General features: G+C 35.1%; 1 protein-coding gene across 4 annotated transcripts in view; it reads right to left on the reverse strand.

Annotated features, from left to right (window-relative positions):
* Positions 1–23,757, reverse strand: part of LOC145686069 (apoptosis-resistant E3 ubiquitin protein ligase 1) — a 411,433-nt gene that overhangs the window by 48,449 nt on the left and 339,227 nt on the right. For all 4 annotated transcript variants that reach the window (XM_081758980.1, XM_081758979.1, XM_081758981.1 and 1 more), the window contains 5 exons: positions 19,867–20,066; positions 17,945–18,182; positions 6,491–6,660; positions 4,344–4,512; positions 1,953–2,164 (listed from right to left, as the gene is read on the reverse strand). In XM_081758980.1, coding sequence (XP_081615106.1) covers positions 1,953–2,164; positions 4,344–4,512; positions 6,491–6,660; positions 17,945–18,182; positions 19,867–20,066 — 989 coding nt within the window. The remainder of the gene's footprint in view (positions 1–1,952; positions 2,165–4,343; positions 4,513–6,490; positions 6,661–17,944; positions 18,183–19,866; positions 20,067–23,757) is intronic.

Raw genomic sequence — 23,757 nt, forward strand, 5'->3', positions numbered from 1 at the left:
ATTTAGAATGTCTTGTGCTTCTACCCTCAAAATTTCACTTAAAAAGTCCGAAAATTGCACCCTGTAGCATGGATACCCACTATTATGAAATTTTATGCGGCCAAAATATATACAGCTAATTTAGTCTCTCGTGCTTCTTCTCTGAAAATTTCAACTTGAAAGACCGAAAACTGCGCTTTGTAGCGTGGATATCCGCTATTTTGAAAAAAAGCGCCATTTTGTAATTTTACGTTGGTATGCCGCCAAAATCTATACAGGAAATTTAGAGTGTCTCCAGCTTGTATTCTGAAAATTTAAAAGACCGAAAGTTGAACACTGTGTGATACAGGCAGACAAACGAACAAATGTAGATCGAGTCATCCCAGGAGCCTCAGTGACGTTCGCCAAATATGAATACCAAATTGCTATATTAATTTAAAACAAAGACATAATTCATCAAAATGTCTTATATGAAACAAATATTTTTCAACGTAGAATAAAACCATTTATTCTATGGTTTTATTATTGAAGTTCACTTTCGATGCTTTGTGCGTTCAATTACGGGAATTTTCCGAACACTTCTTTCACGACGAATTTTCCCTGAAAATGCAGCTTGCTTTAATGTACATCGAAACTTTCATTAATGCTGAAGTTTGAATTTAGCACTTAAAATAGTAAGCGTTATGTAGTCTTGGGAACTCCGAGCACTAAGCTTCTTAATTTTGACAAGAATTTTTACGCTATTGCTGGTATTTATTCTACACAATGCTTATTTGAAGGGTAGCAACAAATGACTGAACTAAACTGTTGTTGTTGGAAAACCAAACTTTACTGAATACTTTTGTTACCATCAAAGGTAATAAATAATACTAATAGTTTTACTAATATATTTACATATTTACTGTTAGTACCGCCACCTATGACCTTAAACCCGTCAACGTATGAGGGATAACGTCCCTCGGCGGCGCCGAGTCAGGAAGCACACTATTCACGGAAAGCATTTTCTAAAATATAAAATTGCTTATTTCACTTCGAATAGGCTATAAGCATAATCCACACATTAATTTATTCTATAATTATCTCAAGCTAAGGTGAGTTTTTTTCTTTATTTTATTTATTTATTCATTCAGGGCGTTCAGAACTCGATAAAGGTCTTACATTGAATGTTGTTGTTTACCTTAACGTGAAAGCATATAATTCGCCCAAAGAAAGTTTAAAATCTGACAAAAATAACTTTCAATGTGATCACCTTAGTTGTATCAATAATATACTAACTAAAAGGCCAAAAACCCAGGTGGGTTTTTTCGGGTTGGGCCCACTTGGGCAAACCCTGCAAACGGCACATTTTGATACTTATGTTGACAAGAAAGGACACTCCCAGGCCGATAGCCAGCCCAAAAGTGTAGGGGGCGCGGTAGAAGTTAGGGGAAGCCGATCCAATCATATTGTAGTTCATTTGCAAGCCTATTGTGAAAATTTTAGGGGGCCAGTAAAAATTTAAGGGGCGCCCAAAGACTCCCGTGGATACGGGCCTGGACCCTCCCCCAAAAGAAGAAGAAAATACATAACCAATTTGTTTAAATCTTATGTATGGTTAAAGGGAGTTTCTGAGAAGTTCTGTTTTCAATATGAATGTACAATACTTGTGATATATTATACTAAGAGTTCACTTTCTTTCTTTCTTTTCTACAAAGTATTAACACTTTATATGTAGTATTTCTAAGATCGGAATGCATTACTTTATATAGTGATTTTTCGCTTCTATTTTCCACTTCTAATCACTTTAATATTATAGCATAACAAACCATTTACGGATTTTTAGTGCTCGTATGTTCTGGCTATTCTGTAAAATAATGCAGGAAAGCACTCATACCTTCCCTTCCGACAACTCCTTCAACCAATAACAGCATATAAACATACAACAGCGTTTCAGCGAAACAAATGCAGTGATTCGTCAGATAAGTAATACTTACCTTTGTGGAAGGACACAACCTAAAAGTGACCAGTCTCTTTGGAATGAACTTGAGAAGAAACTCCTTGATAGTGAGCTGTTTTGGAGACACATAACAGAAAACCTTCTTCGGCTTTGGAAGTTTTTCACCCTGAATGCTAATTAGCCTGGCTTCATACCAAATATTGTGGTTTTTGGTTGCTACATTCTTGTGGACTAACGACGCATCAGTATCTGAAAAATCAAATATCACAAAAGTTTGTATTTACCTGACTAAAGGTGTTTAAATCAACTCTGCATTTCGTTGGATATTACGTCTTAGCCTAGTTCCACACATCAATACTTCTGAACATGACGAACATTTCAATAAAGAATTAAATGGGTGTTCTGAGATATATAATCAAATTTGAATGGTGTCAGAATACAGAATTAGTTTGAAATGAAAATACATTCCTAGCTTTACGTCCACGTTTATGCTCTTTAGCCTATAGGAGACGAAATAATTCGTGAAACGAGAATATGGGAGAAAAGAGGAAAACTCACGATATTGTCCACCATCACAAATTCGCGTGACCAGCTATTAAAATAATGAATCTTGCAGCAGAGGTGAACGCTCTACCATTAAGCCTCCGCCCCAATTGATGAAAAGAAAAGCTTGTACATATGACTAACATGTTTAAGATAACATTAGTTCACTCTTAGCAACAAACATCGAAGTTCTCTTACAAGGAATATTCAGTAAGAGCTGATACTGCCATCTTGCAACTCATCATAGAAGCCCTTCGTGCCATCTCTCGGCGCAAGAAGGAACACGTCATAGGTATCAGAAATCTCTGAACGTTTTGTAACTACAACGTGCTCAGTCGATGTGAAGTAGTTGATGGAAACATGTGCTCGTTGCCTCCGAACTAATAACACACCAAGCAAGCGAGAGTAGTACTATGCTATTAAGTTTTATATGCTCTTGAACGAGAACGCTTCGACTACCCACGACGAATTCAGGAGATCGTTTGGTGAACCTGTAATGTCTCACTAAGCTTGTTTTCGAGGCTCAAAGCGTTTCAAGATAGCTGTAGAAGTTGTTAGAAGGTGCACCAATTACAGTATTAACGAAAGAAACAATCAGATCATGAACATGAAAATTTCAAGCATTTATTAACTTCAAATAAAAAGAAAGAATAGTTTAACGTTTTACAATTATATTATTCGAGTAGAAGAGACCAAAAAAAGACATAATTGTTGGACTGAATAGTTTGAAAAGCTGGGGTACAGCGGAAAGTCTAGCTGTATAGTATGCTTTGAAATTTAGCTACGTGTTAATAACCACTTTCAATTACAATATTTATTTCAAATGTCATATTCAAAACATTTCTCGAAATTCAGAATACGGAATTTTCTGTTTCGAGCTTTTAGCACTTAGACATAAATTGGTCTCTACTCTTAAACTGAGATGTAACAAGACTTTGGGGAAGGGACAGTATACACTCAATTGCTTTGAAGTGTGTAGTGTATACGATCCACCGCTTTAAAATATGCGGAGTCATGTATATTCAATGAAAAGTAAATTAAAACATCTATCTTTGTATCAATTCCTTCTCCTCCCTGACCTTTCTCTTTTTCATTTTCATCATCTCATTTTTCTACTACGGAGATTTGTTGCCATAAGATTACGGTTAATACTTAACAGAAATATCGCATTTTCATAGACATAATATTCGATATAATTCCTAAATGATACAATACTTACTTACAGTGATTATTTGCAACATCTACAAGCTGTGAATTAAAACTAGAAATAACATAAGCAAACGTAATATTGTAATTTGATGCTGTTTACTGTACGTAGCAGAGTTGAGTAGAGTTCTGCTTCTAATGCGAATTGTCTACTGTTCATTTTTTTAAGTATGCTAATATGCTACCTGTTGACCGTCGTTAAAATATTTAGGGAGCAATGTAACGGATGAAAACAAAATGTAGGTAGATTTTTCCGACGAGAAGAAAATTATCATATATACAAGAACATAGTAATCTCTCTCTGGGAAAGCTGATCTCAAAACAGTCACACGTTGCGTATAAGCTAAACATTCTGAATAATGAAATATTAGCATTATCTGTCATATTTTTCTTCTCTATGAAGGTAACTACACAGAAGTTTCCAATCTATAATCATTCTAAGACAAGAAACTAAGCAACTGCTATCAATTTTAGCCTGAATGAAATCTTGATATAATTTGGGTATACATACACTGGAATTCCTTGTACAACAATATAAAATTAAAATATGAGCAAATTTATATTCTTACAATCAAGTTTGAGCTGTTCATTATTACTTCAATTTAATACTTTCTACTGCTGCATTCAACCATGCATGTGGCGCATTATGATTAATAGTCCAATTATTAGGAGTACTTACTGTTCAAGACTATAATATCGAAGTCGCCATTATTTAGCGTAATACCCCGATATGAAACACTAGCATGGTAACAGCCCTCATCAGCAAATTTTACTTGGAGGTTTATGTGCTGCGTTGGAAGATCATATTCTAACCTTATTGTTGGGGTAACTTTCTCCATTGACCCAATCTGTAAGATACAAATAAAACAATAAGTGTTATCCTTTATGCAATGAAAAACATTTATTTTCTATTTGAATATGTTCAAATTATAAAACTGTTATTTGAACTGGTCTTATTTTAAATTTAAAAAAAAATAACTACTATGTAACGCAAGCAGAGATTGTGTTGTTTGAAAACTTACGTTATGATGAATACCATTTATTTAAGATAACTTTCCAACTTACTAAAGTGAACAATTTATGGAGTACCAATAATCTGTTTCATTTTTAAGTTTCACAAAAATGCGTCCAAACGAAGATGAGATGTAAATCGAGATAAATAACCCTTTAGTGCAATTTTTACTTGTGTGATATCAAGTTACAGGATTGATGTCATTTGTCATCATAGTACTACACAAGTGAAAAGGTTTGTCACCAATCTCAGCGAAATTTATGTAGTATGGAAGATTGTAAGGCAGGTAGAAAACAGGGACCTGTGACCTTTTTAAAGTATCATGCACATATATATATATATATATATATATATATATATATATATATATATATATATATATAAATCTTCTTTTTCATACTGACGTTTTCAGCCAATCTCTGCCACTACATGGAAACAGTATGGTTCTGCACTGATGTAGCAACACCAACGTGCACCATTTGCTAATATACACATTTTAAAAATATTGTTAGTTATTAAGTCGCTATGATACCAATTAGCATCAAAATCCAATTTAGAGTTAAAAAAGTTTCATGATGTCAGGAAATCATACGATCTGTTTTCCAATAATAAATAACTATGTTTCTCTCTTTAACTCAATAGAAAACACATATTTCGTAATTTATTACTGTCATTATTTTTTAAACGAGTACTGTGTATTTGTAACTGTCTCGAATGAAGAACTTCAGTTTATTGTATAACATTAAGACTTCAATTTTACGTTAGTAGCTTATTATAATGCGATACTAACACCAAAGGACGAAACGATAATTCTTGTAAATCTAAACCCAGAACTTACATTAAAAACTCTTGGACGGCTAATACTTGTAATTTGCCTTTATTTAAAATTTTAGTGTGGTCAGTATTTTGAATCTTATATATATTCCAGTATTTCTTCAGTAGAAGCGCATGATATTAATGACTCACAATTCCAAGAAAGCAATAATGTACAATTTCTTTAAATTAAATGCATTTTGCACTATGAAAACTTAGAAGTGATAGCCCCAATTCTGTAATTTGATTTTTTCTTAGATGCACAAAAACATAAATATCAACATAATGGTAATTAGCAAATAAGCTTTACATTATTACTGATTTCATATTACTAAAACTGATTTGTCTACAAGAACACCAGTCTTATATTAATAATGAAAAGTACATTTTTTCCCTTCATAATGAGTCCAAACTGAGACTACAAAATATGATTTAAAGAAAACCTTTGGGAAAAGATTCTTGCTATAATTAATACAATATTTCCATAACGCAAACAGCAGGCGCGTGTATACGTCCGTGATCGACCGTAAATACATGGTCAAACTGGCTTTTTTCTTTGTCCTCTAAGGACAAGGCGTGGTGTCGACATAGAATCGAGAAATTGGCAGGAAGGTGGCTGCAGACAGTCCAATACGAATGACAATACTTTGAATGCCATTTTGGTTTCATTGTACTGTAATAAATGTAGGTACGTTGTGTACCAACATATTGCAAGATTTATGACTTTCCCTTGTATTATTATGTTTATGTGATGAATTTTAACTAGTGGTGAAATGCGCAATAGAAGCAAGCGAAGAATTTAAAAAAAATATAGATGTTACTGAAATCGCTCCCCTTATCCTTGACCTGATTTCAACCCAAAGGATAAAACTGTTTCTTAAGTCTCATGGGAAACACGTGCCACGTTTACTCAAATTGGATTCCCCTTTACGAAAGACACTGAAAAACACTTTTCGTTGTCACGAAGTAGTAAAGCTCATTTCAATGAAATAGAGACATACCTCACTAATGGATACTTCATAGTCTTCTGTGGGGTTTTCGTTATGCTGGAAAATACAAATGTTGTTGAATTCATCTCGAGGTTCAATGGTTAAAGTGTGCGGAATCCCTGCAGTGCAAACAACAGTAGAGCTGTGCCTCACAAACACAGTTTTATTTGGATCTGGTGGACCTAAGAAAATAAGACATCCAAAAAATTTTAGATGAAGTAATAACAATTACACAAAAGAAAACAGAATAAAAAAAGTTCCAGTACTTACAGCAATACACTCTTCAATATTTTACACAAGTAAACAATATATATATATATATATATATATATATATATATATGTTTTATTTAATATTGAAAATTTAATCCTGGTTTTAAATTAAAAATGCAATAAAAGGCAGTAAAACTAGACTATAACGAAATAATGTTACCCTACACTGTATGAAATAATTTTACTGTAAGACACTGAAAAGCACACACTGTATGAAAAGCACACACAAGCTACATGGTTGCGTAAGCAATAAATCGTATATATGAGGGAGGATTAAATGAAAATCTTAAAAATACAATCAAATGCCATAAAGTTGGAGGACTGCTTCGATACATGGCAGTAATATGCTTTGAATTGCACTTAACGACGATAGATGGCAGAGTGTTGCTGGAAGAACGATGAACGCGGAAGCGTCAGTATCAAGATGGTCGCTCCACTGTCAACATGCACTGCGTTAAAACAGCGTTTAGTGATCTGGTTTTTGAGCAGTGAATGTGTGAAAACGATTGAAATTCATCGCAGGATGGCTGCAAAGTTTAGTGATTCGTGTTTGTCTCTGCAGCAAGTATACGAGTGGTATAGGAGGTTTAAGAGGATGCTTCTCGACCGGGGCAGGCTCATCGTGTAGTGACCGACGAAAACATTGCCTTAGCGACACAGCTTGTAAAGGAAAACAAAGATGTATTGCGCTGAAAGAAATCGCCACCATCATGAATATTAACTTTGGTTCAGTTCAACATCTGCATTTCAACAAGTTGGCTGCAAGATGGGTCCTACGTCAGTTGACTGCTGAATTGAAAGATCGTTGCGTTCGACGCCTGTGAAGAACTTTTGCGTCGTTCTAACGCCAAGGGTGATGCATTTCTGGACAGGATTGTTACAGGTGATGAGACCTGAATTCACTATCATCGACCTGAAACCAAAAAAGCTAGCAAGGAATGGCGGCATAGCTCTTCGCCGAAATAATAATAATAATAATAATAATAATAATAATAATAATAATAATAATAATAATAATAAAAAAACGCTCATACTCACTCTCTTCTGGGATGCAAAGGGAGTAATTTTGGAACATTACATGGAAAAAGGAGTCAGTAACCAGTATCTCGTATTCAAACCTGATGAAAAATAACTTCGCCCTGTAATCAGGCGTAAACGACGAGGACTTTTCTTCTCATGTACCCTCTTACTGCATGACAACGTCCAACCGCATACTGCCCGTTTGATCGTTAGAGACTATCGATGACATCAAATTTGAATATCTCATTCATCCACCCCTTTTCACCAGACCTTGCCCCTGTGACTTTTATGTGTTTGTACCATTCAAAGAAGCGATGAGAGGGAAGCACTTCAACAGTGATGAAGAGGTGAAAAATGAGGTGCACGAGTGCCTACAATCTCGACCAAAAGAATTCTTCCAACGTGGTATCCACGTACTTCCGAAGCGGTGGAATACTTGCATTCAATGTCAAGAAGACTACGTTGAAAAATAAAAGGTAAGATTTCTAAAAGGTGTTGCGTTTTTAAGGTTTTTATTTGATCCTCCTTCGTCGTTACCAGAGAGAAGCAACATAAAACAATGAAAACATATGCTTTTGCCGAGTGCAGTCTACAACTCTTAAATGACACCATACAATACTTTATACATACATCATATATACTATGTATACATTATTATTATTATTATTATTATTATTATATTTGAATTTAATGTTCCACTATTATGCACCAAGGCTACGGAGACGGTGATGAGATGGATGACAAGAGTGCAAAGAAAAAGTGGAAGGAAACACGAGAACCCCAAGAAAACCCACGCACATGGTGTTTGTCTACCAGAAAGTTCACTTAGCGCAGGCTGGGATCGAACAAGGGACCTACTACACCAGAGAAGAGCGCACTATTAGTGAGCCAGGGTAGTCTTGGTAAATTATTTCAGATGTTCATGCCAATACGTATAATCTTATTACGAAACAGCTTCATTATATGCTCACAATATCAGTAAATACTACATAAAAGTTGTATACGAATTACGTTCTTGGCATTGTACATAGGTGGAAGACACTGCAACATTAATTACAAGTTGAGCATTAAAAAGAAGGTATCTGATGTTCAATGGCAAACAAAGTAATAATTTTGTCCTTTTATCCGGGAAGTTTAGAAGTGCATCAAATCTTAAGACATTTGATAGAGAATGAAAAGGAAGAAAGAAACATATTTAATTACAGTTACGTATTACTTCTATTGCTCGAACGGAATTCATATCACTATAGTTTGATACTTGGTTTATACAATAAACTTGAAATTTCCGTACATTTACTTCACATTCTAGTTCGAGTTTATATACTGAATTCGTGCATAATTTCAGTGTGTTTTCTTGGCAATGGAATTTTGGCCGAAAATAGCAAATCATATATATGAATGTACTTCTTTCCTTCTTTCTTTCTTTTTCCTCCTCCTTTTTTCTTACGCGTTAAGAATGTGAAGTGTAAAATGATTTAAAAAAAAAGACCCGAGATGGGGTTTCCTTTAATTTAATCGGGAAATCAGTACAATGGAAGTGTTTCGAAACACTTCCTCGTATATAGCGAGAATCAATATACATATGTGTCCAAAACTTAAGCATACTACAAGAAGTTGCATGCAAAAGGCGGGAAGGTAATCGCGAGCACAGAAGTTTTGGTGGGTGGCGTGTATAGCTTGTCAGGAGCATTGAACCGGCTATAGCAAACGTTCGCCAGACCCCCTATGGGGAAAAATCGAAAACTAGTGCTTGGACTCAAAAAAGGTGCCTTCCGTGTGTGCAGTGAGTGCAGTGCTGTAGTGAGCGGAAGGTACTTCTGAGTTGAATATAGCAAGATATTAATGAAATATGGCACAAAGACGTCAAGTTGGATGTGTTTACCAAAGGTCAAATCATTGGGCGCTTGGTAAAAGGTAACACAGGCAGCAGTAGCACGAGTCATCAATGTGCCACAAAGTGTCGTGTCTATGTTGTGGAAACAGTTTTGCGACCCCTGACACTGTCGCCGTAGGCCCGGTGGGGGACGTGTACGGGTTACAACTCCACAACAGGACCGCTACTTAACCATAACTGCGCGTCGGAACCACACAATGCCTGCAAGACAACTGTCAGCGGAGCTTGCAGCCTCCTCAGGGGGTACAAGTGTCACGCCAGACTGTGTACCGGAGACTGCGTGTCAAGGGTTTGTATGCCCGACGACCAGCAATATGTCTTTCACTGACGCAGGCACACAAAAGAGCCCATTTACAGTGGTGTCGGGAACATCACTAGTGGACACCCAACGAATGGAGCGGCGTACTGTTCACTGATGAATCCCGATACACTTCCCAGAGCGATTCCCATCGTACTGGCGCGAACAGGGAACTTGCTTACATCCCACGAACATTGTGGAACGGCATCGATATGGTGATAGTGGAGTACTGGTCTGGGCAGGCATTATGATGAATGGTCGTACTGACCTGCACATCTTCGATGCTGGGTCTATCAATGGTCCGAGGTACAGAGACGAGGTTCTGCAGGCCCACGTGTGGCTTTTCAGGGGCGCAGTGGGTCCACAGTTTCTGCTCATGGAAGACAATGCCCGTCCCCATAGGCCAAACTGGTGGAAGAATACCTAGAGACGGAAGACATTCAACGTATCGAGTGGCCAGTGCGTTCTCCGGACTTCAACCCAATTGAACATGCGTGGGACGCATTAGGAAGATGTGTTGCAACCCGCTAGCCGCCCCCAGGACACACCAGGAGTTCTGTACTGCTCTTCGTGAGGACTGGAATCAGCTACCCCAAGAGCTCTTCAACAACCTGATCTTGAGCATGGAACGTCGCTGCCAGACATGTATGGCTGTTCGGGGCGACCATATCCCATATTAACCTGTTTTCGATGCCACCAGTGCGTCTCACAATGTTTTTGTGATATGTCTATTATGGTATCACGTTGTGAGTTTGTGTTTTGTGACCCCTTCTAGCAAGTTTGCTTTCCAATTTGGCCTGTTTCGTATTCGTGGGGCCTACGTGTCATATGTTGGTATTGTGGTTCCATTTGGTATGCCTTCTTTACGTTCTTCGTCCCCTATGTACTCGAACAGTCATTATGCTTAAGTTTTGGACACCTGTGTAGTTGAGTGCACAGCAATAAAATTCTCTCTTTTTAGAAGCAAATTTTGACGTAAAAAGCGCGCGCAGGAGAAACATGGGACTTCGGAGTGAAAATTCAAGATCCACCATTCCTTACACGAAAATATCCAATCTAATTATGACGATGGATTTCCTGATTGTTTCGACTTGCCAATATACACGCAGAGAGTATTTCTTAAAATACGTCTGTTTCGAGGACTCAATGAGGATTATTCAGAGCGGACACGAGTTATGGACTCTTCGATGCTTCATGAGATATCTGTAAATCATATCAAGCACGCTAATGAATACTCCCTATCATTAGAGTATAGCCACAGTGAAACAGAACACATTTATGAATGGTCCTGTTATTTAAGAGTAGCCTCATTGGAACAAAGCAAATTTATGAATAGGCCATATCATTAGACTGTAGCTCCAGTGAAATAAAACACATTTATGCATATCCTTTATCATTAAAATGTAGTCCCACTGAAGCAGAACACATTTATTTATATCCATTGTCATTTAAGTTTAGCTCAAGGAAATTAGAACACATTTCTTTATTTTCGGTATTATTTAAGAGTAGCCTCAATAAATTAGAGACCGTTTATGAATAACATTATTAAAGTGTAGCACCAGTCATTTATGATAAGATGCACAGAATTAGAGTATCTTCATGAATGACTCGTGTCATTTGAGTGTAGCTTCAGTGAAGGATCACATACATGAATGACCTTGCCATTTAAGAGTAGCTCCAGTGAAATAGAATACATTTATGAATAGTCCTGTTATTTAAGAGTAGCCTTATTGAAATATAGCACATTTATGAATAGTCCCTATCATTGAGTGTAGCCCCAATGAATTAGAGAACATTTATGAGTAACCCTATTATTAAAGTGTATACCAAGAGAAACAGAACGTAATTATGAATAGATCCTGTCATTTAAGAGAAGTTCCAGTACAGGGTTCCTACTGATCTGGAGAAATCTTTTTCCCTGACCTTTGGCAGGAAATTCCCTGACTTTGATGACAGGTGTCGAATGACGTTCACACACAGGGTGGCCCAAAAGTAGGTATACAACCCTTCATTGATCAAGTATAACATTCTGGTTACTGGGTTTATCTGCTTCGGCTCTTCCGAGCTTAAGATATAAGTAAAAACTCATTAAGAACAAATAATAAAGAAATTAAGTCTACCTGATGGATAACAATAAGAAATGATATAAAATGCAATGAGCTGATCAGTACGGTACTGTATACCTACTTTTGTGCCACCCTGTATAAATAAGGAATAAATAACGGTGAGTATTTATATATGAGAATATTTATTCCATAGAGACAAATAATAATCAATTGCTCATACGTACATTCCACTTACTTCCCATAAAAATCTGAGCAACGTCCCACATAATGGTTGGCTAAGATGAAATTGGTGTACAATTAATGTTAGAAAAAATATATTTCCAGTCCCTGATTTCCAGTCTTTTCCCCTGAGTTTCCTGACCTACACCATTTTCCCTGATTTCCCTGACCAGTAGGAACCCTATAAATTAGAGCATCTTTATAAATACCCCCTGTCATTAGAGTGAGCCTCAATGAAGTAGAACACATATATGAATAGACCCCCTGATTAAAGAGTAGCTTTAGCGAATTAGCGCACATTTTAAACAGCCCGTATCATTTGAGTGTAGTCCCAGTGAAGCAAAACACAAACCTGGATGGCCATGTTATTTAAAAGTAACCTCAGTAAAGCAAAACACATTAATGAATAAATAGCCTCTAACGTTAGAGTGTAGCCTCAGTGAAGCAGAACATATTTATGAATAGACCTGTTATTTAAAAATGGCTCTAGTGAATTACAGCACGTTTATGAAAAGCACCCCTCTATAGTGTAACCCCAGTCAATTAGAGAACTTCTGCAAATAGCCCATGTCATTTCAGTGTAAAGTAGAGCACATTTTCGAATAGCTCTTGTCATTTAAGAGTATCCCAATTGAATTAGAGCACATTTATGAATAGTATTATCATTAAAGTGACTCACACTGAAGTACAACTGATTCGTGAACAACCACTTCATTTTAGAGTAGCCACAATGAATTAGTAGATATTAACGAATAGCCCCTAGTAAAGCGAGAAAGGTTGGAGGCTGGAATTTCATACATTCTTTCTTCTCCATTTTAATTATAGTTAATTGTGATATTATGTGCAGTGGTGAATCCATCGGCAAACGATGACTCGAGATTTTCATATGAAAATAGGTAGACGCTAGATTTTTACTCTATTCCCCTACATTTTTATTAATTGATTGTGATTGACTGAGGATAGCGGCGTAACTTTTGTTTCTGACCGCACAAATTATGTTATCCAGATGGGAATTCATCGGCATACTTTAGATTCGAAATTTTCAGGTGAGAAAAAATGAAAGTTGGATTTTCTCTCTCCCGCCGTATCTACTATTATGTGCACAGAGAAATAAATCATATTCGGATTCGATATTTCTATGTGAGAAGGGGTGGATGTTGTATTTTCACTCTCATTCCCCCATTTCAGTAATTAATTATGATTAATTGACAGTAGAAGCACAAATTTTGTTTTGGACAGCAACAAATAATATCGGAAAAGGAGAATCCAATGCCATGGTTAGATACAAGATCTTCATATGAGAAAAGATGGAGGCTGGATTTTCATATTTTGTCCCTCTTCATTTTAGTTAACTAATTGTAATTAATTGAGGAAAGAAATACAAATTTTGTTTTGCCCGGCGAGGGAAAGCCATCTGAATTATTAAATTAGATTCGAAATTTTATATGAAAAGAGGTGGAGGTTCGATTTTCACTCACTCTCTCTTTCTCTCTCTCTCACCGTCTGCCTTAATTAATTAATTAATTAATTGTCACTAATTTAAGGTAGCAACACAAATTTTGTTATGATTGAATATATTATTGAATTCATCGCCACAGTTAGATTCAAGATTTTCATTTGAGGAAGGGTTGAGGCTGGATTTTTACTCTACCTCCTCCTGCGCAGTAACTAATTCACATTTGTGGAAACTACTTTGTAACGCATGCATTTAAAAATAATTTAAAAACAATGAATGCTATGATTAATAATGATAATAACAACAGTTATGTACCCAAGGATGGGCCCTAGGGGTACGGACCTTCCTATTTTTAAGAAAATTAGTATATTTTTAGATACAAATAAAATAAATTTTATGTATTTCGAGTACCCATTTTAAATGGTAGACGCCCTTCGAAAATAAATCCTGCCTACGTCCCTGATGATAACATTGTGTTACTCGGGCTATTAGAATATCATGTAAGTAAACGAACACAAATCAAATTTTAGGATAATTTTCTTAGGTTAGCGAACTCGAACTTGTCAAGTACTAAACAATAAATAATTCTGCTAGTAACAGTAATTATTATTATTATTATTATTATTATTATTATTATTATTATTATTATTATTATTATTTTACTTTCGAGCGACGAAGAAAAAAATAGAATTTAAGATTTCAACGGATTTACACGTTTCATGGCCCATAGATACTCAAAAAGGTGTTTTTTCGATATCTATCCGTCTGTTCGTCCTGATGTATACTCACTTAGAGGTCACATCGTCCAACGTAATTCAATTACACTTTAAATTTAAAGATTTTATGTAATTTTCCAAGGGGGGTTTCAAATTTTTTCCTACCCCTAAAATAAGGGTAGTTTATTTAAAAATAAAAATTATAATTTTCTCGAAAGTGGCTCTAACAATTTTGTTCATATTTCTTAAATCAATTTTTCAAAAACAACCCTATCATGGGATCTAAGTCACTGCTCTGCGAAAGATCGAGTAGGGGTAGTTTATTCTTGGGGGTGAACTTCTTTCAGATTATTTTCTCACAAACGATTCAGGCAATTTTGTTCATATTTCGTAAATAAATATTCCATTAATTATCTGGCAATACGCCACTAACTCATTTCTCCTTAAAAGAAAAAAAAAAGTATGGAGGTAGTTTATTTTTGAGGGTAAGTATTTTTCGGACTATTTTCTCAAAAACGATTCGTGCACTTTTCTTCATATTTCATAAATATTCCACTAATAACTTTACAATAGAGCATAACTCAACTGTGCTGAAAAAATCTACGAGGGATAGTTTATTTTTCGGGGGTGTTTTTTTTTTTTTTTTTCGGATGATTTTCTCAAAAACAACTCATGTGATCTTGTTCATATTTCAAAATTAAATATTTAATTAATAACCTGATAATATGGCATAACTCATTTGATCTAAAAAGGTTTACGAAGGTTAGTTTATCCTTGGCGTTGATTTTTTTTTTTTTACGGACTATTAACTCAAAAATGACTCATGCTATTTTCTTTATTTTCCATAAATAAATATTTCAGTAACAACTGTATAATATTGTGCAAATTATTCCATACGAAAAAACATCAAAAGGGGTAGTTTACTCTTGGGATGACTTTCTTCTCCGACTACTTTCTCAAAAGAACAGGTGATTTTGGACACAGTTCATAAGTTCTTCATCATTATTCTTATAATGTTGTATAAATCACTTTCATGAGAATATTCACAAGGGATACTTTACTCTTATTATTATTTTTTTTCACAATTTTGTAAAATACCATCCATGTGATTTTATTCTTATTTTATAAACAAATATTTTATTAATAACTCTAACGTATAGCGTAAGTTTTTTCTTATGGAAAAATCTATAATTAGTAGTTTAATTTTGGAGAAATTTCTGCCGGTGAAGTTTTCCGAAGGTGTCTTATAATATTGTTTGAATTTCAGAAGACAAAGTTTCATTAGTAACTGAAGCACACCATGATTTAGTTTAACGAATTGGAGTAAGAAAGTTTAGGTCGATGGTCCGTACCTTTTATTAAATAATAACTACAATAATGGATTGTTATATATCTTTGTGGTGACAATATTATTGTTTAATTTACAGAACTTCTTTAAAAGGTTACTTTTGTTGATCATAATTAAGGGCAACGGTGTGAAAAAGTAGGAAAGTGATTTTGAAGATATCTAGTTTCTCTAATGTTATTGATACGCAGTTAGTGACGGAGTACTCTTTAAATGTTAATATTTTCACTGTAGGAAGGTATAAACGGTGAAAATTATTATTATTGTGTTGTGCACATTCTACTGGTTATACTCTAAGAAAATGCACAAATAAAATGTACTACTTTCTCTGCTATCTGAGTTTAAAATAAACAATGGTAATGTACTACTTTACATTCGTATGCTAGCAACGCTGTGAAGAATACGGACCCAGTTATTGGAGAAGGATCTTTCCAGCCGTTTTACTTTTCTATCCCCTTAGAGTGCATAAGTGCCTTCACACCACCATGACCCACGTCAATCACAATTAAAGAATTGGCAATGTAGTGGGCTATGACCAATAAACAATCGCCTTTATGAGGAAGTTCAAAAGTTAGGACGCATGGATTCTCTACAATTTAACAGAAAGCAACCAAACTAGTTCATGAAAAACGTTTTTTCCCCAATGTTTACTAATAAAATATGTTTATCTCTCTGCAAATGTTTGTCTCTTTCATCAGCTTTTCGCATAGAAAGGAGTGACCTAGAGTCACCAAATTTGGAAAATGAATAGATCTTGACCAGATCCAATTCTATACGAAGTTCTTTTTCGAATTTTGAGATGGGGGAGATACGGGGTGTCAAAATATAGCATTAAGGGAGATTATAAAAACTCTTGACGCCAGATATTAGTGTTAAATTCATAGTTTTCGGGTCGCTGAAATGAACAGTAACTAACACAACAATTCCCTTCAAGTTCAACTTTAGACCCCATCGTCGTGGGTGTATGGGGGTGTGTGAAAAATGACATATCCAAAATGACTGATATTAATGTCAGAGCCATAGGTTTCGGGCTTGCTGAGATGAATAGAACACCCTCCATGCAAATAAAAACTCTAGTACCATCGCCATGGAAAGTTCGTGGGGGAGGGGGAAGATGAAAAATATTATGGCCAAAATGATCAATATTACGTCAAATTCTAAGTTTTCAATTGCTGACTGAATAATAACACTCTCGATGCCGTTTAAGTCCAACTTTAGCTCCTATCGTCGCGAGAAACTGGAGGTCATGAAAAATAACATGCCAAAAATGACCGGTATTAGTATCAGATTCACAGTTGAGCGGGGTCGCTGAGATGGACAGTAACACTTTCGACGAAGTTCAAATCAATCTTTAGCCCCCATCGTCATGTGGTGTTAGCAGATGGGGCGTGAAAAATAACATGTCCAAATTGGATGCTGTTCGTATCAAATTAATAGTTTACTGGATCGCTGTGATGGATAGTAACACACCCGACGCCGTTCAAATCCAACTTTTGTCCCTATCATCATGAGGGTTGAGAGGGCGTGAAAAATAACGTTCAAAATTTCAGATATTAGTTTTGAATCCATAGCTTTCGGTATTGCTAAGCTGATTTATGAAAGTACAGATGACATTTGAGCTTCAGTTCAAGGAAGGAGGGACATGCCTTCCGGTCCAGGAACTGAGAGAGGCAACACCGAAGGCATTGGTTTTCGGTATTTACTTATTTCACTTATATTGATTAAGGGGCAACGTTGAAGGCGTTGCTATTCATTATTTATTTATTTATTTATTACATTCACATTGATAGGATAATGCCAAAAGCGTTACTCTTCATTATCTATTTATTTCATTGATATTGACAGGGGCAACACCGACGGCATCGCTCTTCGTTATTTATATATTTTACTGATTTCTTGATCTTCAAATATGATATATTGCATAAACTTTATCCTCCGCGTGCGAAGAATGAGTTTCAGCTAGTATGGTATGAATGAATGAATAAATAAATAAATAAATAAATAAATAAATAAATAATAGTTAAGCCCTAACAAACAATGAAAACCCTGCGTAGTAGTTGTTATTTATTTTAATGTTGTAAGTACGCTATATGTAAACTTGAGTTCTTGAAACTTTGCTACAATGAACTCTGTTGGTTTTACTTCTGTACCCTTCATATGCAATCTTTACTAATACTCACCTGGAAGAAAATTTTTGAGGAAAGGACTACCTTTCACGTGAGTGTTCCCAATAAGCACAGAAATTTGATATTGCCCAGAGTGGCGTACGGTGAATTTTACTACAGCAACGTTTGCTAGGCTTGGATCTGTTCCACCCAATTCCGTTAAAGTGGCTACTTTGTGACTTCCTTGAGTGACTTCGACTAGCAAGTTATCTGTGTCACAAATAGGGTAAGGACGACCATTACGTTGGAAAAACTGAAAAATAAATTTACATATACTTCATATAATTTACCTAATGTATAAAAATTACTACAACAAAATTTTATTATTACAGTTTTGACATTAACAACAAAATAAAAAGTTGTTAATGTCCCAATACTTTCCAAATAGGATTCGAAAAAATATTACAACTAAAATTTATGGTCTATACAAAAACAAAGGCAGTAGAATTAGTAGAGAGCTGACAATTCAGTACCTCGTGGGAATTTGTGTTGAGATGGGAATCTTTGTCACGATGTGATTAAGATTATTGAAACTGAGGCCACGTGGTGGCTATAGGTGAAGGAGTCTGTAGAAAATTGCAATATAATTTCGATGTTGCTGTCTTGTTACAACGCATTCAGAAATGTTTGTTCATTTAGATGAAAAGAGTAAATCTTCTACTTTTTACAGTACAAGAAATGATTTTGTTTCTGTTGTCTTTATATGCATGTGTTCATCTCATTCCTGTATTTGGATACAGTCTGAATTTTATATTTCACTATAAATATTCTTTGCATTGAGTATTTAAATTAAGAACCATTCTAATTTACGAATTTCACAGGGTTCAGGAGAAAATAGTAGATTAAATATCTTCCAATATTCAATGTCAACACTTGGTTTCATAGTGGTCAGTTATGCAGAGATTCAGGGTTCGGTTTCCTGAGGAGTCACTATGGTTCGGATTCAGAGTTTAACTGTAGATCCATATTTTAACATATCGCAGTGGCTAAAATTGGGTATTAAATTCTATTAAGCAACGAAAAACCACTTATCAATAGAAAATAAATTCTTTCAATATAATTACTGTTCCCCCAAATTCAAACAAATTTGAACACAGCTAGCTGCATTGTGATTTTATTTGTTCATCTTTTTACGTATTTGTTGACATTTTAAATATTGTTCATTCATTCATTCATTCATTCATTCATATATATATATATACACACACACACACACACACACACACACACACACACACACACACACACACACACACACACACACACACACACACACACACACACACACACACACACACACATATATATATATATATATATATATATATATATATATATATATATATATATATATATATATATATATATATATATATATATATATATATTTAAAGGTACGAGACTTCATTTCACTCTCTTCGTTTCTTTTCCCCCCCTCACACACAATCAAGCAATCCCTCTCATTCATGAAGAAAGAAAAAAAACTCCTCTTTTATTAGAGAGGATAGTTATAGTGGACAAGTAAGCGGAATATTCACGACGTGGCAACAGGGTAATATATGCTCCTCCAACTTTAAATTAGTTTCTTATTTTGCTACGAGTCTAGTTTCTTAAAAAAAAAAAAAACCGTAAAGCAATATGGATTATAAGACGTTAAATTTCACTTTTAGGTTTATTTGATTAATAGAAAATAAAGCCAAACAAATAAAAACTGACTCATTATTAGTCAATACCTTATGAAGGATAAAACTGTTTTCTTTACTACGTATTCTATAAATAATAATAATAATAATAATTAAATTCCATAATATGCGATTTCTCAAAGAAACTTTCACCCCTTGCGATACTTTACACTGATAATTATTATATAATGCATGAAAACAGTAAGTAAAATAAAAATAAATAAATAAATAATAAATAGACCCAGTATTCCTTACCTTAACACTGAAGGTCATAGTTTCCCCTACAACATGTGGATCACACCAATCGAATACTACCTTGCAATTAGCGGGAAGCAGATACTTTCCAGTGACATATTGCAGCAAGGAATGCTTTGCTTCAGGTGCTAAGGCTGGTTGAGTCATAGCAGCTAAAGTAACAAGTCCAGCAACACTTACTGACACTACCAGCATTCCACCTGTCCAAAAGAAAAACTATATTAACAACTTGAATGTGAGAATAAACGGCCAGCATTAGTATCATGATCAAATGATATCAAGTTATCTAAAAAGTATTGAGCATTTGGAGGTGAAAACTGAGAATACATTATTGTGATTTGATAATAATAGTATGAAACAACATATGCACCATTCTATCCGATGACTTTCTGTCATTTTTCTGGGAACATCATTATCCTCTTTTTATACAGTTTCTAGTCATAAAATTGTGACAGAAGTTTTCACAAACCTCTTTTGAAACTAACGTAATACAATTAAGGAGTTTTGCAGAGATCGAAACAAATGATAGTACCAGGTCAGGACTATACGGTGGATGTATGAAAACATCCAACCGAGTTTTCTTCATTTCTGACCGCTCGTTAAAGATGTATACGATCTGGTGCTGTCAGCGTAGTATACGACATTTTTTCTGTTGATCAGTCGTTTCTTTTGAATTGCAAGGTGCTCTTGAGGTAATTGTCAACAGTACATGTCCGAGTTTCTGCAGCAGCACCTCGTGATACACGATGCCCTTCCAGTCTCACCAAACGCACAGTATAGCCTTCCGAATAAATATTATTTCTAGGGCCCCTAATAGTAGATATTTTTTTTACTGAAATGGGTCCACGACACATTTTTGTTTTATGTATCTTTTGTGTGCTGTTTTGTTTATGTAATGTAGTGAACCTGTTTGATGCTTCATTTATAATTTCACGTTCGTATCGTATATGGAGTAAGAAAATTTTGTCTTAAAATGGGCCCCCCTCGAACGGCTATGAGCTTCCCTGGGGAGTAGTTTCCTCCCACAAGTTACGGCCCTGGTTGGCCATCTGGCATAGAATAATTTTCCCGAACTTCTTGATACAAAGTTCGGTGAACACTCACCAGCAGAGATTGCTTTGCAAATATCCCACATAGTGCTAAGGTTTGGTCTGTGCTAAGGTTGCTGACGTATTTTTTCTTCAATCGCTTGAAAATTAACGATTGGTAAATCTTCACAATCACCGGCGCATATCTGTTTTCAACATTGCGAGGGGTGCAGTAATAACTTTTTTTTTTTTTTGCGATGTTCAAAATATACTTATGAAGTTGAAAAATGATAGGGCTACTCTGGAAGATCAGGGGAGCAGAGTTGCCTTCAACATTGGGAAGCGGGCATATTTGAGGCTTATTCTAGGGCTATCATATTTCTCCCCAAAAAACACATCTCAAATCATATTATTAGACGGGACAGTCCCCCACAATTGGTTAAACGTTTTTTTATAGTTCTCTAGAATTTTTGTGACCCACTGTTGCGCCATCTAAATGTCCTTGAATATGCCTTAGAATATAGCATAAAAATTGCAAAATTTCAGACCCTTGCGGGGAATGAAGATGCAAATTATTTTAAAAATCATGAATGGTGTAGTCAAACTACTCATTATGCAACTTCTATCACCTAGTTCGATTTCATTGGGCAGCTTTAAAAAAATTCAGTATTTTCAAGAAAATTCAAATTTTCATCAAAATTGCAAACATTTAAGGCTCTTGCGGGGAATGAAGATGAAGTTCAAAAATTATGAAAAAAATTCACGAATGTTATACTAGTCAATACACAACTTTTGGCACCTAGTGCTATTTGATTGCACAGCTTTGACTTTTTCGCTCCACTCTACTACATATTACACAACGCTTACACATTATAATACCAATTACACAACATTATAATATTGCCTATAGTAATAAACAGTTCATACATGATTTTACTGATTATTAAAAAAAAAAAAAAAAAAGTTATGTAACACATACTTTTGCTAGTGCAGTTGTTAAATGCAACTCATTTAGAAATTTCTTTTCATCCTTTCTCGCACAGTTTTCTCCTCATTGATCTGAATATCCTTCTTGTTGTCTCCGCAATTTAATTTTCTTCTCTTCTTCCTCCAGCTCCTTTAGTTGTTGCTGAATCTTCCGTTTCTCTCTCCTCTTCTCGTCTCCAGCATTTATTTCTCTTTTCTTTTTCAAATACACCTGATATTGTCTCATTGAACATCTCACTGAATTTTTCATACCTCTTGTAATTATTAATCTTGATGATCCACCTATTCTCACCACAGAATCATATATGATCCGTTGAGCCACCAGAGATTCTTCTCGTAAGTTGTCAACAATGAGAATTTTATTTATTGTGAAACCACTTTCAAAAAATGCGTTTCCCGTGAAAGAAGATAAAACAGAATTTCATAACTGACCATAAGTCAACGAAGTTCTTCCCATTTCCTAAGACTAAGAAAAAACTCATCAAGTCCAATACCATCTCTGTCATTGGCTATGAATTCATTCGAGTGTTCCTTAAATTCTTCAGTCTGAGCTTTCACTGTGAACTGGAGATATTATTTCTTCGCGTTCTCAGCCACTTGTCCAGATATCCTCTTGGCACTATGCAATTCTTCTAGAACAGCGATCTACTCTTTTGCTCAAATATGCCAGGATGCAGTTAGATGTGTTTCTCACAGAAAATTAGTTTCAACAACTATATCACAGAATACCGACTCCCTCTATATCATCATTGAGAACACTACATTTTGCATCCAGTAACAGTAAAGAAATCAACCCATTTCATAAATTCAGTAATTGAACAATGGACCTAAATCGATTTTTCCCTGGCCAATCTGCCATTTCCCTGACTTCACCTAATACATTTTTACTTCCCTGACCTTTCTCTGACTTTCACTTATTTTCCAGAATGTGGACACCCTGGTAAAGGTTCTGTATGTACTACTGTTTTATAGGAAAAAAATGGTGCCATATAATATTTGCCGTTGCGTGAGTACGTATTGGTTATTTGTCTTCCCGTGGAGTTAAGAAAGCTACAGGAATTGCGTTTTAATTGCAATTCAAAGCAATTAATATTGCAATTTCATATTTCTTTAAATATCATATCATATGCTTGCAGTACTTACTGTATTCAATTTTCTAAGAGTAAAATCATTCATTTAATGACATGTGTGAAATTAAAAATATAAGTTGTTCAGTAATTCCAAGTTTCAATATAATTACAAAACAAGCGTCAATATTCATTACTATGATTAATATTATCCCTTCTATTTACTTGTTTTGCAAATTTATTAAATAATCTGATCACACAATTTTCCAGACATAATTTTAAGATGTTCATGAGCAAGAACTCAAATATTTTCTTACACTTTGGTTGTTTAAGAGTATTAAAGGCTAGTACCTACCTGTATTGCTCTTATGAATTTACTTAATAAAATAAAAATACGATATACGGTATTTTAAGTGAAAAAAGATAGTATCCTATTAGTTATACAACCTTTTATCAGTGTTAGAAACCACCAGGAAATCTAACATTGATATACAATTGTTCAGATTATGTCTTGGTCCCCCGATTATCCAACCGCCGCCACTGCCCGCAGGGACCGCCGTCATTGAGTTCGTACTCTGCACGTACTCAAATCCGTCCTTTCTCTCTCTCTCTTTCTCTGTCTGCTACTTTCGTAAATTTTAACCCTACGAGAAGAAAGTTCAAAACCATTTTCAAGTGTCGTTCAGTATTTTTAATTTATATTTTATTCACATGTAATATTGATTTATTATTACAGTCACCATCCAAACTTGGCACGGATTGACACTTACTTGTTAGAAATGATTTGAAATTTCTGCACAGAAAATTTC

The sequence above is a fragment of the Thermobia domestica genome, chromosome 5 (genome assembly GCF_964235325.1).
Source record: "Thermobia domestica chromosome 5, izTheDome1.hap1.1, whole genome shotgun sequence".
NCBI lineage: Eukaryota > Metazoa > Arthropoda > Insecta > Zygentoma > Lepismatidae > Thermobia > Thermobia domestica.